Consider the following 17561-nt stretch of genomic DNA (forward strand, 5'->3'; position numbering starts at 1 on the left):
ATCACATTTTATGAGGGATCGACTGATTAGTTTTTGACGTCTTCTCTGAAATGTCTTGTTTTTTTTAAATCTAGTTGTGTTTCCTGAAATGATGTTGTGCTTTTAGAAATGTCATGTTTTCTGTGTTTTCTGAAATATTGACCCCTCAGAGCCACCGTACATTTTACTTGAGTGTTTCCTGTTTTTCTACGCTTCCTCTCCACCACATTTATTTGATGCATTTAGTTACTAGTTTCTTTGCTCATTGAGATTATTCAGTGTGGACTGTGCACATGACGGCACAAACAACAGACTCATCTGTCTGAGGTGAGTCGGCTCTGAACTGAAGAGAAACGTCAGTCAGGATTTGGAAAATGTTTTCTAGTTGAGGAGCTAAAACACATGAAACCACCAGTTTGGTCCATTGAAGAGATTTTTATAGTTAACAGGAAGTTTAATGACAAAAACAGTTTCAAAGATGGCGACGTTGGGCGCAGCGTTAGCGATTCTCAGGATACTGAACGACTTGAGTGGTCATTTGATTCTCGGCGGCCTCCAGCCTCGGTTTGATCCAGTTCAAGTAGCGGGAAAGTTTGATGAACACCAGGCCGCCACCATCACAGTCTGCGGTTGATGACATCAGCAGCCCAGTCAGAAACGCTGTCCCTTGTTCCACTGAGGCAACGGGCGTCCCCGGCAACAGACTGCCACATTTCCCACTGCTGACCTCTGACCTCGCACCGACATGACTCTTTGAACTTGTACTGTTTTCTGCTCCATTTTGTCTTTTTTGGCTTTGGTTCTGGTTCACTGTTTGTTCATTCAGCTTCTCCTGGGCTCCATTTTGATTCTCTAAAGTTTGATTTAGGCTCCCCTGGGTGCCATTTTGGTTCCCTAAAGGTCCATTCGGGCTCCTCTTGACTCTATTTTGGTTCCCTAAAACTCCATTCTGCCTCTTCATGCAGAACATTTTGTTGCTGAGAGGATGTGAGACGTTCAGCTGACTGCGACACTCGTCCAGCGTCATGTAGACCAGTTCCTGGGTACGACTGACCCCCCGTCTCTCTGAGATACCCTCTCTCCCAGAATGCATCAGGATGTTTTCGCTGAAGTCTTTGGTGGGCAGGCAGAGGTGGATGAGGGTGGGGCTAAAGTGCAAGGGGCGGGCTAGCTTGAGGAGGGCAAGGTTGTTGTCATGGTGATCAGGACGGAAACGATGGTGGACATACAGGGCCTGGACAGGGACGGGCATCGACTTGTCACCTGGGAGACGAGAGACAAGACGTCAAAACAAAATTCGGTTCGCTTTAAATGTTTAAAAACGACAGCTGATCATAATTGTTCAATACCAGCGACCACATAGAAGTTGGAGTGTCGGAGATCAGATCTTGAGTCCGGGAAGAGGCAGCGGGCAGCCGTCAGGACAGAGAATCGACCCAGCACCACGCCGCCACACAGCTCCACCCCCCTGCTGTTCAGCAGGGACACCTGGAGACAGAAAACAAACCCACAGCAGGAGCTAAGCTGCATTTTTCCTGTTAATATTTATAAAACATCCTGTTTTCATCCATAAACTTATTGAACACATTTGTCACTGTTCGGACATTTTACAAAATAATTCACCGAGAAAATGGTCGACAGATTAACAAATAATGAAAACTCCGTCTCACCTGCCAGGGACAGTTTCCATGGTGACACAGTGACGCAGGCGTGTTGAAGTTGTCAGGAAGTCTTCCGCAGGGAAAGTCCACTGAGGACACAAAGACTGTTTGTTAAACCAGTTTGAACTTGTTTGGTGAACTTTTGGTAGTTTTATTTTGGGCGAGGTTCAGACCTTCAGGCACACAGCTCCGTCCGTCAGTCTGTAGTTTGAATCCTGACATGCAGGAGCAGGTGAAGGTGTAGTAGGAGACCGTGCACAGCTGGTGACAAGCTGTCGGACCTTCAGTCGGACACTCTTGAGTATGAAGACACAAAATAATGAGAAGGAAGTAAGTGACAAAATTACTTCAATCATTCACTAAACTAGTTACATAACAGAAAGGAAAATCTCATTGGACTGAGTGATGCTTTACCACGCCCCTGCATGGAGGTGGGGCCAACTTAGCAGTGGGTGTGGTCTAACCTGGGCTGATTTGTGCCACAGACAGTGGCCGTTCTTTGTTTCTCTTCTCTACCAGTGCACCTAGTTCACAGACTGGTCCATAGTAGGGGGTGGAGCAGGAGCACTGGAACCCGCCCACTTTGTCTGTGCAGTTTCCTCCATTGAGGCAGGGGTTCGGCTCACACTGGTCCCCATCTGATCAGAGACAGAGAGCTGATCAGTTACAGTGATTAGACAAGGAACAAATGAAGTAACTGAAGTAAGAGAAGCAGTGTTTTAACATGACAGAATATTCATGTTGTTTCAGCTGTGAAAACCAAAGACATTTAGAATAATGTAAGCACACAACTCTTTGCAGTTGCTGTGAAAGAAAACTCACCGAAGTAAAGCGTCCAGAAGGCCATCTGTAAAGAAACAAATATAACTTTTTAATTTTGAGTTTGAAGGTAAACTGAGAGGAAGTCAGTCTGTACCCAAACAAATGTTATCATTTCTCATATCGATATATTCTCATATATTGTTACTGGTGGGAGTCTGACCGTCTTGGCGGTGTCCTCGAAGTACTCGCGCGCCTCCTCGTAGTTGCATAGCTCCTCGTAACACTCCCGCTCCAGGTTCCCCTGCAGGATCTCTTCAAATAGGAACTGGTTGGCCCGTTTGGACCTCAGGAACACATTGTGAGTCTGTGGAGCCCGGAACACTGAGGGTACAAAAGAAGCACTGTAGTTACAAAGGAAACACTGCGAGGACATGGGGAACACTGCCAGGACATGGGAAACACTGCGAGGACATGGGAAACACTGCCAGGACAAGGGAAACACTGCCAGGACACGGGAAACACTGCCAGGACACGGGAAACACTGCCAGGACAAGGGAAACACTGCCAGGACATGGGAAACACTGCCAGGACAAGGGGAACACTGCCAGGACATGGGAAACACTGCCAGGACATGGGAAACACTGCCAGGACAAGGGAAACACTGCAAGGACATGGGAAACACTGCAAGGACAAGGGAAACACTGCCAGGACATGGGAAACACTGCCAGGACAAGGGAAACACTGCCAGGACATGGGAAACACTGCCAGGACATGGGAAACACTGCAAGGACATGGGAAACACTGCCAGGACAAGGGAAACACTGCCAGGACATGGGAAACACTGCAAGGACATGGGAAACACTGCCAGGACATGGGAAACACTGCAAGGACATGGGAAACACTGCAAGGACATGGGAAACACTGCCAGGACGTGGAGAACACTGCCAGGACAAGGGAAACACTGCAAGGACAAGGGAAACACTACGAGGACATGGGAAACACTGCGAGGACATGGAGAACACTGCGAGGACAAGGGAAACACTGCCAGGACAGATGTAAAGTCGTACCATGATTATACTACATCTGCAATCCAATTCTTTACTATGTCAGATTTAGTTATAATATAAATCACCGTTATGACAAATAAATAAGAAATAGGAAACTGACAACAGTTGTACTTAAACATTTACTCACTTGATATTCAGACAGTCATTATTGTAATTAACTGCATAATTATTTGTGACATATTGTCATAATTATCACAATTTTCCCTTAAAATGTACTAATTGTTTTTTTACAAAGTGGTAACTGCTGCCGTCTGCCAAGAGAGATACAGAAGTATCCGCTGCCGTAACACAGGACTAAAGATCAGCTTCATTCCTCAACTCCTCCCCCACACTCCATTTTTATGTTTTATTGTTTATCATACGTTTCTAATACGTAATACAATAGTATAGTAGTATAGTACAATAGTAATACAAAGAGACTATAACTACAATTTCACTGAATAAGCCGGGTTGTATGATCACAAGTTAAACTGAATCATAAATCTTATAACTATATCGATGTAAAATTCTTATCTTAGATCAAACCAGGTCATACTGCAAACTTATTTAATGTTTATTGGAATAAAGTCCTAATTACAACATACTGTGTGTAATATCATCAGGCGTCTGCAACGGAAAGACATATTCTTTTTGGCACAAATAGACCACGATACATTTCCAGTTGAATTTAAACATCTAAAGGTTTAACTTCTAATATCAGCTGTTTGTTTTCTCTAACTCTTTTCTGCCTCATTTGTCAGTGAAGATCTGCTCAAAATAAGATTTCATCAATGAAATCTGACGATAAATAAACTGTAACTGAGCCGAAACACTGCTGAGGGTCAGAGGTCAGAGGTCTTACCTTGTCCTTGGATGAGGCCCTGAAGGAAGCAGCCAAGAAGGAAAAGAGGCAGAACAGACGCTCGACTACAAGCCGACATGATGCTGACCGCCATGACACTGACTCCACTCTGAACACACACACACACACACACACACACACACACACACACACACACACACACTGATGAGTCACGGCTGATTCATTAAACCACAAACATGACGTTTATTTGAGTGCTGAGTCTTTTTACAGGAACTATAAAAATCTAATTTAATCAAACATCAAAGTGAGATGTCAGTTAGCTTACAGGCTAACTTGTGCTACGATTATACTTGTTTTACAAAACATTATCTTCTGAAACTCTTCAGTGTTTCCACAGATGTCTGATTTTCACCTGCACAGGTCACTTCTGATCCTATAAAGAGTTAAAAGTGTGGAGCTGTCGGTAAACGTTGTGTTCCTGCAGTGGACTCTGGCCTGTCCTCAACCCACACAAACAAGCAGCAGCTGCGACCTCTGAAACTTCAGTATCCAGTAGGTTTGTTTATTTGAGGTAAATAAAGAGTTTCATCATAACTCAAACTGATTCAGGGATGTTTCCTGATCCTCATCAGATCATAGACAGAACATTGAGAAAGTTAAAGATGGATGTCGTCCCGGTGGCTGCTTTTTTAAGGTTTAATTAATCAAAGGTTTCAAATAAAGTTTTATTTTCTGCTCCCACAATCCCATAATTAATCGTGGGGGCAGTAATTTAGTAGTTCCTAAGGGGCTAATAGTCTGCAGCTATGCTAGCAGCTCTGTAATGCTGAGCTAAATGCTAACATCGATATGCTAACATGCATCCTTAAGTTTAGCAGGTATAATGTTTACCAGTTTCACCATCTTAGTTTAGCGTGTTAGCATGCCAACATTAGCAAATAAGCAGTAAACACAGTCAATCTGATGCTGAGGTAATCCATCACAGACTGACAAATCTACAGCCACGCTACTAGCATGGCTAGCATGGTACTGGGAAAGCTCCTAAGAAGTTGTATCCATAAACAGAAAACACCAAGTCTCCTGGACTTCAGTAGTGAACGTAGTCCAATCAGAGGACGTCCTCATAGGTCTTGTTTTGTAGTTGACAACTTTAATTTATTGTAACTTCCTAATAAATTGAACAATAATATAATCTTCAGGAGCTCAATGTGACGTCTTCAACGTACTTTTTGTGGTCCGACCAAAACCCAAAGATATTCAGTGTTCAGCTGGAATATGTGATTAAAAAATGACCCTCGACTAATCAATAACTGATTATTTCAGCTCTGATTTACTTGGACTTTTAAGACTTAACCTCATAAATGAAAAGTTACAGAATTAGGTATACAACTAAATTTAAATTGTTAACATTCAAAAACTACATTTCCTTCTACATTTATTAACCTCTAATAAAAATCTCTTCAGTTGTGATGAAGGAATAAAATCTCATCAGTTTTGAGTACTTACCTTTTAAATTGTAAAAATGCAACAACAATTTGATAAATTGGATTCAAAGTGACACCTCAGATACACACTTCACATGCATAATGTAGAATATTTTAATCGCACAATAAACAAATGCATCAGACTTGTTTTATTTGCGTCAAATTCTGCTCACAAAGCTAAAAACAAAAAATGAACAAGAAAACAGATTCATGTTTTTCCACTTCCTCCTCCAGACGTTTGAATCATACTGAAAAGCAAATTGTTAAATCAAGCTTACATTTCTTACGTCATTTTACATTTACATCGCAGGTTAGCGACAGTTTTGCACTTTACATTTGAGACTTTTGCATTGAAAGATCAGCGGAAAGACAAGCGTGAGAGCAGCGAGCAGCTAAAGAGACAGACGTTTCCCTCAGGAGTCGTTCGAGACCAAAACAGAGCTTAAAGACTTTTATCAGTTCCACACAAACACGTCTCAAATGGGATGATCATGTCGCGCTGCAGGATGTGGTAGCAGGTTGCCGTTTGCTAACATGTTAGCCACAACTACTTTAGAAGCTGAGTACATGTCAGAAGTTGTGTCTTTAGTTTGTTCTGTTGCCCCCAAGTGGACCAAAAACGTAATTACTGCAGTTTTAACCAAACAGAAAATATTCAGGACCAAGAATTGAACCCTGAGGAACCCCACAGGTCACTTTCTACTTTAGCTGGTTCTGCTGCTCCCAAGTGGACCAACAATGAATTAATGCAGCTTTAAGATTTTTTATATTGTCTTTTTAACAAAAGTGGTAATTGTTGTGAAGTGTGCCTGTTCAGGAGTCATAAACATTATTTAGATTTTGATTACATGAGAGGCACAAAGTGTGGCTGAACGATTACAGAACCAGTCTCTCGATCGGGCCGTGGTGCCTCTTCTTCCTGCCGCTCTTCTCTTTGGGCATCAGCTTCTTGATGCCTTCACGGATCCACTGGATGTACTTGGACACCTGGGTGTAGACGCCGTATTTGCCTTTGCGTGCGCAGCCTTCACCCCAGCTCACAATGCCGGTGACAAAATAGGTGTCTCGGTAGCGCGTGACGTGCGGTCCACCGCTGTCGCCTTGGCAGGCGTCCTGGGCTATTTCGTCGTAGCCGGCACAGAACATGCGCTGAGTGATGAGCAATTGGGTGGATTCCATGCAGGTTCCCCGATCCACAAAGGGGATGCTGAGGCGCTGCAAGATGGTGGACGGCTGCCGACCCTCGCCAAGACGGCCGAAACCGCTGACCATGCCGTCTGGCTGTCGCATCAGAACCTGCAAGAGGACGTCACAAATTTCCCCAGTAGAGTGTTGACTGTTTTCATCACAGTCAGATGAGAAGATTGATTCAACTCTCATGTTTGTATGTAAATATGAGAAGCCTGAAACGTTAGCCAAGCATGATAACTGGAAAACTAGCAAACAGCTCGCCTGTGTCTGTCCACAGGGAACATAATCATCCACCAGCACCTCTAAACTTCACTTCTTTAAGGTCCAGTCTGGAGGATTGAGAAGGCTCTATTGGCAGAAATTTGAGATAAGATTCTGGCTAACTGTTTCCCATGTTTCTATTCTTTATGCTACGCTAGGCTAACTAGCTGTGGCTTAATGTTTATGGTACAGACATGAGAGTAGAATCCAAAATGTTAAACAGTTTCTTTGAGTTTATGAAAACGTGTCTGAAGCTGTAAAAGTGACGAGTTTAAAGCTTCACCTTTTCAGCGAAGTCATGCTCAGGTATGCAGGCCGGCAGAATGAACCTGCTGAACTTGATGGGCGTGGCCAACTTGATGAGTGCGATGTCATTGTGGTAGGTTTGAGGCCTGTATTTATTGTGGGTGATAATAGTTTCCACATTGTGAGTGGCTTCATTACCGTGATCCACCAACACGTCGAACTCACCTGGAGGCACAGAAACAAGAGTCGAAGTGTAAAAAAATATGAATTCTAAAAATGTAATGAATAATAAGAGATCACAAACATTTCAGTGAATTTTTTAACACGTTAATTTGGAAAATTAATTGCAGTTCAAAAGTTGACAAAAACTGGAAAAAAACTGAATCTTGTGAAAAACTATAATAATTTGAACTATAAAACTAATAAAAATAATAATTTGTCTCATAATTACAAAAATCTTACATAATCTAATAATCTCAAGTAAACACTACTCAAGCAGATCCACATTTTATCATCATGAAAACTCTCATTAGATATAATAATGTTAATCTGTTGAGTGACTCAGCTGATGCTGATTGGTTGGTGGGACGTACCGAGCTTGATGTAGATGTAGCGTGATTGGTTCATGCAGTGGGCGGCGGTCAGGATGATGTATTCGTTGAGGATGGTTCCTCCGCAGAACCCTCGGTCCTCCTCGTTCAGGAGGAGAGCCTGAAGACGACGGGAAGAGACGGGGAAGGAAAATATTACACAATTACACAGGCGTCCACAAGAAGACAAATACTGACTTCTGGACAGTAACTGATTCATCGGTGTCCACATAGAGACAATAACAGACACCCGGATGATAACAGAATCCAGTTTGTCCACAGAGACGCAGGAATGGACCTCAAAGGGTCTTCATCCGGTTGTTTCTTTTCTCTGTAGTTTTGTACTTTATTCTGAAAAACAAAGCGTCTCTACCTGCCATGGACATTCCCCCGGTGGACAGTCCTCTCCGTTGACGATGCGGGTCATGCTGGCCATTTGAGAGTTGATTATTTGCTCAATGATCAGGTTCTCTGGTAAGATTCTGATGGTGTCGCTGCTGTTGTCCGTTACGTAATCCTGATCGGTGGAGTTGATGTTGTGGTCCATCTCGTTCGAATCCATATTGTTCGCCACCATCGTGTTGTTCCGCTCGTACCTGAAAACAGTCCGGGTGTTTCCGGTGACGATGGAGCCACATTTGAAGGTTGCTGCAAGAGTTCATGTGAGGTTCAGTGGTCAGATAATCAGAAGAATCAGCCTGAGACTGAAACATGTGGACTCCTGAGTCTCACTCACCGTTGGAGTTGCAGGATTTGTCATCTGACGCCAGGAAATATCCGTCAGCGCAGGAGCACTTGACGTTTCCCTGCACCACTTTGCAGAAGTGTTCACATCCACCGTTTTTGTTCTCACAAAGCTCGGGAATAACTGCAAAGACACAGGAGGCACCGTGAAGGCAGGCGGACAAGAACAACGAGATTCTGCAAACCCTGGAGTACATTACGACAATGTTTTTAAAATTCAAGATGTTATTTGTTTCAAATTGAGTTTTTTTTACAGTCAAAAGCATGAAAAAACCTCCAGGAGCAGCAACTCCTCCATGAAAGTGCAACATTTAACTTGAAAACATTCAAAAATGAACTAAAATGATCAACTTAATGTTTTGACGTTGTGACATCTATGATAGCATGCTAACCAGCTAGCCACAGCCCATCCAGCTCCAAAGATCTTGTGCCAGCGGTTTAAACACCACCTCTACCCTGATCTCTGAGCCCCCAGTCTGGACCGCTAGCTGCACGGCTAGCAAACAAACCAACTAATGGCAGCTCCAGTTAGCAGCCGTTAGTGGTGACTCTATTACAAAAAAAAGTGGCTGATCTTTGCGGTTCTGTACCGATTTCACAGTTGTAGCCCTGGTACCCGGCCCCGCAGTAGCAGTCGTAGCTACCAATTCCGTCTTTGCAGAGTCCTCCGTGTGCGCAGGGCAGCGACAGGCATGCGTCGCCATCTACAGGATTCAAGAAGAGGAGTCTGATGAGGCAGCACTCAGCAGTGTGACGTCACTGAAAATCAACACTTAACATTAACATGTCAATGAAATCACTTGTTGGCTGTTGCGGGCCACATGGCGGGCATAGAAGCTAACTAGACTAATGAGGTGTCAATCAATAGTTTGAAGGTCAGAGGTCATCTTAGGTGAATCTGTGGTGACGTTTGATGGTGTTTGCTTTCAAATGGTGGAGTTTTTGACAGTTAAAAGCATGAAAAACAACCAGGGTTGTAGTTTCTAATGATGAACGCTGTGTTTCAGACTAAATATGTTACTGAAATGGATCCATTGGACATTTTGGAATAAGGGAAGACAGTATTTGTTGGCAAAACTTGTTTGTTTGTTTGTTTGTTGTTGGTGCTTCAGATTAATTCCTGATTTTGTTACAGTGCCCGATATCACACCGAATTATCTACATTTACTTGAAGCGCATTTCATTTCAAACACCAGAAAACAGTTGTCTTACCGATGTATATGGCCCAGAATTCATTCTGCGGGAAAAAAACAAAACAGAGTGAAATCGTTCAAAAGAGTTCAAATGTGGTCAGTAAATGTCAGTGAAGACGGGTTGGACCAGTGTTTGGATCTGAAACCTGAACCTGGATATTTAAAAGCAAAGTAGCGTCATCTTGTTTGCTAGCAGGTCAAAAAGAAGAAATAGCTCCGATGCTAACTGTTCTTAAAATATCTTGTTTTCACATTTCTATCTAAATGTAGATCAGTCAATGCTGGACTTGTTGGAGGGGGGATTTTTAGATGGAGCTAAGCTAGCACCCTGTCTGTGCTACACCAGCTTAAGTTAGGCTAAGCTAACTTGGATTGTGTTCAGTTTTTCTGTGTGTAGCAGCAGGAGGTTCGTACAGTTTTCTCTTTGTTTTCAAAGATCTCTCGGGCCTCCTCCCAGTCGCAGCGCTCCTCCACACACTCCCTCTCCATGTTGCCTTGTTTCATCTCCTCCCAAAAGCTGTTAGCTCGTCTCCGTCGGGTCAGAACCTGACTGGCTGCCCTGCCGTCCAGGAAGACTGAGAGGGAACAGGAAGTGTTGGACAATCATTAAGACGTTCAAAATCACTGAGAAGATCACTCTGGTTAAAGTGAGAGTCAAATGCTAACATGCTAAACTAAGATGATGAAAATGGTAAACATTATACCCTGTTAACGTTAGCATGTTAGCATGCTGATGTTAGCATTTAGCTCATAGAAACGCTGTGTTCACGTGATGTTGGATAATTGGAAAAATGAGTTTTCGACTGGGATAGCTCATACGAGGAGATGCTAACACTTTTAGCTTAGCATTTTACGGTGAAGTTTTTTCAAATCGATCTGTGATCTGGGAGCTTCTGGGGACCAAACAGAACATAAAAAGGGCCGAGAGTAGAACCCTGAGGAACCCCACGATCCAACATCATTAGCATATTCTGACGGGTAATTTAAAAGGACCAATCCCAGCGCAGCAGGTGGTCTGTTTGTCCAATGAGGCGCAGAATGTGAAGGAGAGAGCCGACAGTCAGACAACACGCCAAACACACACAACCAGACGAGGTCAAGGGTCAATCAACACACACACACACACACACACACACACACACACACACACACACACACACACACACACACTCTCTCTCTTCCCTCCATGTTCCTCCTCAAAGTTCATGTTAGTGAACGTACCTGCGTGAACGGCGGCCAGGTGGAGCAGCAGGAGGCCGAGGGACAGGCAGTGAAGCCACGACATGACCCCGGGTGGCCGATGATGATGATGACGGTGGTGATGAAGGTGAAGGTGATGAAGGTGGTGGCGAGCTCGGTGGAGGAACCTCAGAGTGCTGAGAGATGTAATGGAGTCCGAGTGTGCAGAGAGAGAGGAGGGGTGGTCAGAGGCCAATGACCTGTATGAAGAGAGAGAGAGAGAGAGGGAGGGCGGGGCACTGATCTGAGGGGGCGGGGCTTAAGATTCACACTTCCTGTTGACCTGAACAAATAAAGACTGTCACCACGGCAACGACACCAGTCAACTACAAGTCCCAGAGTGCACTACATCCAATCAGAGAGGAGAAGGGGGGGGGGGAGGCGTTTACAGGAAATGAGGATTTCCAAACACTGACTCAACATCGAGGTCGACGAGGTCGCCTCCTGTTGTACACCACTTCCTGTTCTGCAGCCAATCAGCTGAGGGGGCCTGGTGGAGGATCCAAGCTGATCGATATTTACTCTGCAGGCTTCCACCGATCAGCTGATCAGCCTCAAACTGCACCTCCACTGGTGGAGGAGGTGTTCAGACATTTTACTTCACTAGAGTAGGAATACCACAACTTAAAGGTACTCTGTTACAAGTAAAAGTACTGCATTGGAAATGACTTAAGTATTATCACCGGAGCTATCCTTAACTCTGGGCTAACAGCTAACCCTATGCTAACGTAGCCCCTTTTCACACACAGAATTTTTACCCAGGGTTAACCTTAGCCTGGAGCTAACAGCTCCTTTAGCCTGAAGCTAACAGCTCCTTTAGCCTGAAGCTAACAGCTCCTTTAGCCTGAAGCTAACAGCTCCTTTAACCTGAAGCTAACAGCTCCTTTAGCCTGAAGCTAACAGCTCCTTTAGCCTGAAGCTAACAGCTCCTTTAACCTGAAGCTAACAGCTCCTTTAGCCTGAAGCTAACAGCTCCTTTAGCCTGAAGCTAACAGCTCCTTTAGCCTGAAGCTAACGGCTCCTCATCATCTTATGAGGACTTTTTACTGATCACCTAACACTCATCACAAGGACCTTGATATAAATCGTTACATAGACGTAGAGACACATGAAATTAAAATACTTAAGTATCTCTGAGTCGTACTAAAGTAAGTACTTGAGTAAATGTAGTTAGTTACTTTCCACGGCTGGAGTTAAAAAAACATGAACACAATCTCAGCTGGATGTCCCACAATGCAACAGAAATTGAAGTTAAGCAGATAAATATGAAAAACACATACAACTACATGAACTTTCATCATTTCCAAGTTTATTGCTTTAAAAACTGATATGATGTAATGTATTACTGGATCTGAAATCTCATTGGCTGTTGTCGGCTCTAGGGCGGGCATATAAGCACATATCTGCTCAAATGAGCTGTCAATCTCAGTTTTTTTATGCCAAAGAGAAAACTGTACATTTGTATTATGCGACCTGATCGATCAAAGAAAGAGCCAACTCTCATCAGTCAGGAACATTTATCAACAGGACAAACCCGACAGGGAACCTGGAAACTTACAGCGCTCAGACGTCTCGTCGTGATGATGTTTGTTTGTTGATGACAGAATTAAATCTTTACAACAGAAATAACTTCGGCTGAAGTCAGTTTTCTGAAACGGATCGTTCATTAAACTGGTTCCTGTTCTGACGTCAGTACTGATGCCTCCACCCACTCCACAAAGTTAGCCATGTTGGCGAACACCCCATAATACCCGGGCTGCGGACAGCCCCGCCCCCAGCCCACCACGCCCGTCAGGAAGTGGGTGGAGCCATAAAGCGTGACCAGCGGGCTCCCGTCATCTCCACGGCAACTCTGCTGACTACCCCCCAGGTACCCTGCACACAGCATGTTGCTGGTGAAGTTGAACTGGGTTCTCTGGGAGCACCGGGAGTTCTGGAGGATGGGGATGGAGAATTTTCGAAGGACGGGGGACACCGGGACAGTGTGCACGGCGCCACGCTCCTTGTTGCCCCCGATGGTCCTCTTGCCCCAGCCGGACACGGTGTGGTAGCGGACCAGCAGGAGCTCCTTCTCCGCAAATTCTTTGGTCGGCAGGCAAACGGGGACGACGTGGCGGTTCAAGGTGACGGGTCGGTCCAGCTTCAGCAAGGCCACGTCGCTGTCACCCGTCTCTGGGTCATAGTGCTCATGGTTTATCACTGCTGAAACATCCATCCTCTGTTCTGTGCCCTCATCCACGTCCAGGTTGTGTTCACCTGGTGGCAGAACAGAAACTCTCACAGTTACGCAGCTCGTTTAACTTCAAACATCTTCAGACGAGACGAACTTCAGAACAGTGATGTAGAAAGTACCAACTGAAGCGTCGACTGGTTACCTGCCACCACGGTGAACCTCGAGATGCTCCCAGTGGGATGGACACAGTGGGCGGCGGTGACGACCCAGTCCGGTCTGATTAAAACACCTCCACAGTGACTGCGTCCGGCTAACTGAACCAGAACCTGATCAACAGACAGTCAATAAAACACATTTTGGTCCAGATCAACAACTTTGTGCTTCACCTTCAGACGTCTACATTAATCTGACCAGAGATATAAAAACCGCAGAGAAGAAGATATTAATGGACCCATAAGCACCACTAACTCAAACCTCCTGCTCCCCAGAGGATGAACTCTCCACATGTGAATGGCCCCAGTGCTGCAGCAGTGTTTTACCTGCCAAGGACACTCTCCTTTGGTGCAGTGGTTAGCTCCCACCAGCCGGGTCTGACCCACAACACTCTGGTTCGTGGTTTCCTGTGGAGGCAGCCGCCCACACGGATAATCCACTGCGACACGGAAAACACAAGTTACAGCAAAACATCAACGTATAGATGCATCAGTGTCCAGAACATTCATAAGAAGAAGGAAAAAAAGGCAGAAACCTCGAGCAGAACCGGACTCAATGGTGGGGAGACATCTGCCTCGGACCGGCTAACGAACGGTTCGTAAAGCATTTAATTGTTTGTTTACAGTTTAAAACAACGATAAACTGAAGATTAACTAACTTTATATTTACTATTTATAATGTTACAGTTTTTCAGGAAGTGTTTCTGGTTTTAAATTAAGATCCTGGAACTGAACAGGCCGTTTGTGTTTGTCTCAATGTTTACGAAATGTTTTAATGTCTGAAATAAGCTTCAAAGATTCTCAGGATGTGTCAGTAAATACGTGTGAAGCATGAGGACGCTCAGACGTAGAGGACAAACACAAACACTTAATATAATCATGAAGGCAGGTACATCAGGGCTGTAGAGACGTAGTGTCATGTAGTGTTTGTACCCTGAGCGATGCACCGTCGTCCGTCCGGACCCAGCTTGTATCCGTCAGCACAGGAACATTTCACACGTTGTCCTGAGCCGTCACAGAAATGTTCACAGTGTCCGTTCTGGTAAAGACACTTCAGCAGGTCTTCTACCACTGAGGACAGTTAAGGTAACGTTACTTTAAATATAACATTCACAACTATATTTACACTTTGTCGTCATCTGTAGCTGTTAGTTAACAGTGATATGATAAAAACATCATTCAATTGTTTCCTATCATTACAAATAGTTCAAAAGAAAATGAAAAGTTTTCTAAACTGTCGAAAACAATAAAAACACTAAAAGGACAAAATGTACCAACACAATGCTGTTAGCTCGCTGTTAGCTCTGTTAACTGTAAGCTGTTAGCTCTGTTAACTGTAATATACCTGCTTTAGCTGTAAACTCTTACTTTGTTAGCTGCAAACTATCAGCTCCATTAACTAGAAGCTGTTAGCTGTTAGCTGTTAGCTGTTAGCTCTGTTCACTGTAAGTTGTTCAGTTAGCTGTTAGCTGTTAGCTCTGTTCACTGTAAGTTGTTCAGTTAGCTGTTAGCTGTTAGCTCTGTTCACTGTAAGTTGTTCAGTTAGCTGTTAGCTGTTAGCTCTGTTCACTGTAAGTTGTTCAGTTAGCTGTTAGCTGTTAGCTCTGTTCACTGTAAGTTGTTCAGTTAGCTGTTAGCTGTTAGCTCTGCATTAGTAGTCATTAAAATAATAAAAGAACAAAAGATAAAGATAAAAATCTAAATAAAATATTTGTATGAAATACTACACACGAGATTGATTAAAACTTTAAATAAAATATAATAGTAATACTGATAAACAGCAACATGTTGAGACACTGGTATGTTTATGGACCACTGATCAAACTATTTAGATCAAATATCAGCGACAACAATCATCTTAATTATGATTAAAATAACATAACTTGTTGTTAAAAGTATTTAGTATGTTCCAGATGTCCGTTATGTTAAAGTTTGTCTTTTTATAACTTTTGAGTTTGTACATTTCGTAAATAAATCCAACCAGCTGCTGTCCTGCAGAACATGCAGACTTTGTAATTCTGGTTCCTGGTTTTGTTTTTCTTGATGATTTTTCTCACCCGTCTCACAGAAGTCTCCACCGAAACCCTCCGGACAGACACAATAGTCTGAGGTCCCGTTGTTGACACAAGTGCCGTTGTTCTGACAGTCGGCCACGCAGACGTCAACACCTGATTACAAGAAGAGACGATCACAACGTTTTATCTCTTTTTATCTCAGATTTGGTTCTCGACGACAGAAGAATGAGGATCAATATGACTTGACTGTGCAAATCAATACGCTGGTTACAGGTCGAGTCAACAGTACTGAGAAATATTCAATAAGTTTAAAATCCTTCATTCCATTTAACGTTTATCCTCCGACTATATAAAAATATATTTTCTGCTTCAGTAATTTTAATTTGGTTTAAATTAAATTATTTTACAAAATGTAAATGTAAAAATGATTTAAACTCTCGACCACATCAAACTGTTAGCATTTAGCTCCAGCACCACTTGACTGGAGCCTGCTAATTAGCTAATGGTAGCATGTTAACACGTTAAACTAAGAGGGTGAACATGGTTAACATACCTGCAGACTATTATATGTAGCATTAGCGTCCTTTAGCATCAGTTTATAGGTTAGCATGCTAAGACGTTAAAAACTTAGACAGGGAACATGGTAAACAACAACAACAAACACCACCATGACTAAGTAGCATTGATTTTTAGTTTTGTTAGCATGATATCTACATTCATCAAGAACATGCTAACAATAGTCTGTTATATCAGTCTTCAGCTGTAGCATTAGCATGCTTATTAGCTAATGTTAGCACGCTGACAAGCTAAACTAATAGAGTGAAGATGCTAAACATCGGTGACAGAATAACTCTGCTGTGATTCTTCAGCGTGCACAAGGTCAAACTACCGTCGTAATATTCCTCATACGACATTAAAATAAGTTTCACTCACTTGTATATTTCCGCCAGAATGTTTCCTGCAAAGAACAAACAAGTAAACAGTTATTTTATTATATGTGTCTGTCTCATTACTTAATTATAATCAGGTTTCATCTCTTCTCTCTCCTCAGTCTCTCCAATAGTTTAATCGACTCATTATTATCCATGAGTGTGCTATCCTGCTCATAACATGGCTGACAGTTAACAATCCAAATTTAAATCTATTGTTTATTGTTAAGGATCAAATTTTTATTCACTCTAAAATAAAAAGACCCTCAAAATATTGTAAGCTAACCGTAACATTAGCTGATCTGTTATGCTAACAAGGAAATAAAGACAGAGAAAGTGTAACTTTTAGCAGAATGTACGTAATTTGATAAAAGCAATCAACAATCCGATTTTGTCCGACAACAGTAGAAGTTCTCCCACCGAGTCGTTCTTCTTTCTTTGTGTAACGTTAACATTTTGGTGGAGCCGATGAACAAACTGACCGTCAGGGCGTCGTCTTCGAAAACTTCTCGAGCCTCTTCGTAGCTGCAGATCTCTTCGATGCACTCCCTCTCCAGGTTTCCTTGTTGCATCTCCTCCAGGAAGCCGCTGTTTGCTCGCCGCCATCTCTGCAGCACCGTGTTCGCCTCGTGCTTCTCCACAAACACTGAAACAAACGATGCAACTTCTTAACTTATTCTCCAGAGCAAAGCGAGGAAACGTGGTGGCAAGAAGAAGCTGGGTTCTGGATGTTGTTGCACATCTGCTCTTGAAACTTTTCTTTAGTTTCTTTAAACTTTGTTTAACTTTGACATATAGAATTTAGCAACATGCTAACGTAGCTTTTTATTAAACATGCACAGACCTGCAGCAGCAGCGATGCCTGACAGCAGAATCCAGACGGTGCAGCAGCTCCTCAGCAACATGTTGTGAGTGTCGGAGGTTCTCAGTGAAACCAGGACCAAGAGAGGTTTTCAGAGGGGTCGGGTGCTTTTAGGCCACGCCCACCGAGCCTCGGACCCTTGGAGTCAGTT

At 43.4% G+C, this 17561-nt stretch overlaps 2 protein-coding genes across 2 annotated transcripts; both read right to left on the reverse strand.

Moving 5' to 3' along the window:
- Window positions 1–394: 394 nt before the first annotated feature.
- On the reverse strand, window positions 395–4419 carry prozb (protein Z, vitamin K-dependent plasma glycoprotein b). The gene is made up of 8 exons (XM_073495490.1): window positions 4311–4419; window positions 2623–2783; window positions 2463–2487; window positions 2105–2278; window positions 1814–1936; window positions 1650–1729; window positions 1329–1467; window positions 395–1242 (listed from the first exon to the last, which is right to left on the reverse strand). Exons 1-8 carry the CDS (start codon window positions 4402–4404, stop codon window positions 479–481), a joined length of 1560 nt encoding a protein of 519 aa, XP_073351591.1. The 5' UTR covers window positions 4405–4419; the 3' UTR covers window positions 395–478.
- Window positions 4420–5962: 1543 nt separating this feature from the next.
- On the reverse strand, window positions 5963–17492 carry LOC141020462 (uncharacterized). Its single transcript, XM_073495549.1, has 18 exons — window positions 17393–17492; window positions 17031–17194; window positions 16553–16577; window positions 15662–15772; window positions 14538–14675; window positions 13932–14044; window positions 13595–13718; window positions 12888–13475; window positions 11641–11789; window positions 11202–11463; window positions 10395–10555; window positions 10000–10024; window positions 9378–9491; window positions 8780–8911; window positions 8417–8691; window positions 8047–8164; window positions 7491–7678; window positions 5963–7051 (listed from the first exon to the last, which is right to left on the reverse strand). Exons 1-18 carry the CDS (start codon window positions 17451–17453, stop codon window positions 6632–6634), a joined length of 3168 nt encoding a protein of 1055 aa, XP_073351650.1. The 5' UTR covers window positions 17454–17492; the 3' UTR covers window positions 5963–6631.
- Between the last annotated feature and the right edge of the window lie 69 nt (window positions 17493–17561).

This window comes from Pagrus major, chromosome 24 (genome assembly GCF_040436345.1).
Source record: "Pagrus major chromosome 24, Pma_NU_1.0".
NCBI classification, from domain to species: Eukaryota; Metazoa; Chordata; class Actinopteri; order Spariformes; family Sparidae; genus Pagrus; species Pagrus major.

What these genes read in the sequence shown, in the direction of transcription:
- prozb (XM_073495490.1), bottom strand. Translation starts at nt 4,404, where the DNA reads ATGGCGGTCAGCATCATGTCGGCTTGTAGTCGAGCGTCTGTTCTGCCT. An exon ending in TGTGGCACAAATCAGCCCAG is followed by an intron (nt 1,937 to 2,104) that starts GTTAGACCACAC and finishes TTCATACTCAAG; the next exon opens with AGTGTCCGACTGAAGGTCCG. An exon ending in ACGGAGCTGTGTGCCTGAAG is followed by an intron (nt 1,730 to 1,813) that starts GTCTGAACCTCG and finishes TTGTGTCCTCAG; the next exon opens with TGGACTTTCCCTGCGGAAGA.
- LOC141020462 (XM_073495549.1), bottom strand. Translation starts at nt 17,453, where the DNA reads ATGTTGCTGAGGAGCTGCTGCACCGTCTGGATTCTGCTGTCAGGCATC. An exon ending in AGGCATCGCTGCTGCTGCAG is followed by an intron (nt 17,195 to 17,392) that starts GTCTGTGCATGT and finishes CGTTTGTTTCAG; the next exon opens with TGTTTGTGGAGAAGCACGAG. An exon ending in TTGAAAACAAAGAGAAAACT is followed by an intron (nt 10,025 to 10,394) that starts GTACGAACCTCC and finishes TTTTTCCCGCAG; the next exon opens with AATGAATTCTGGGCCATATA.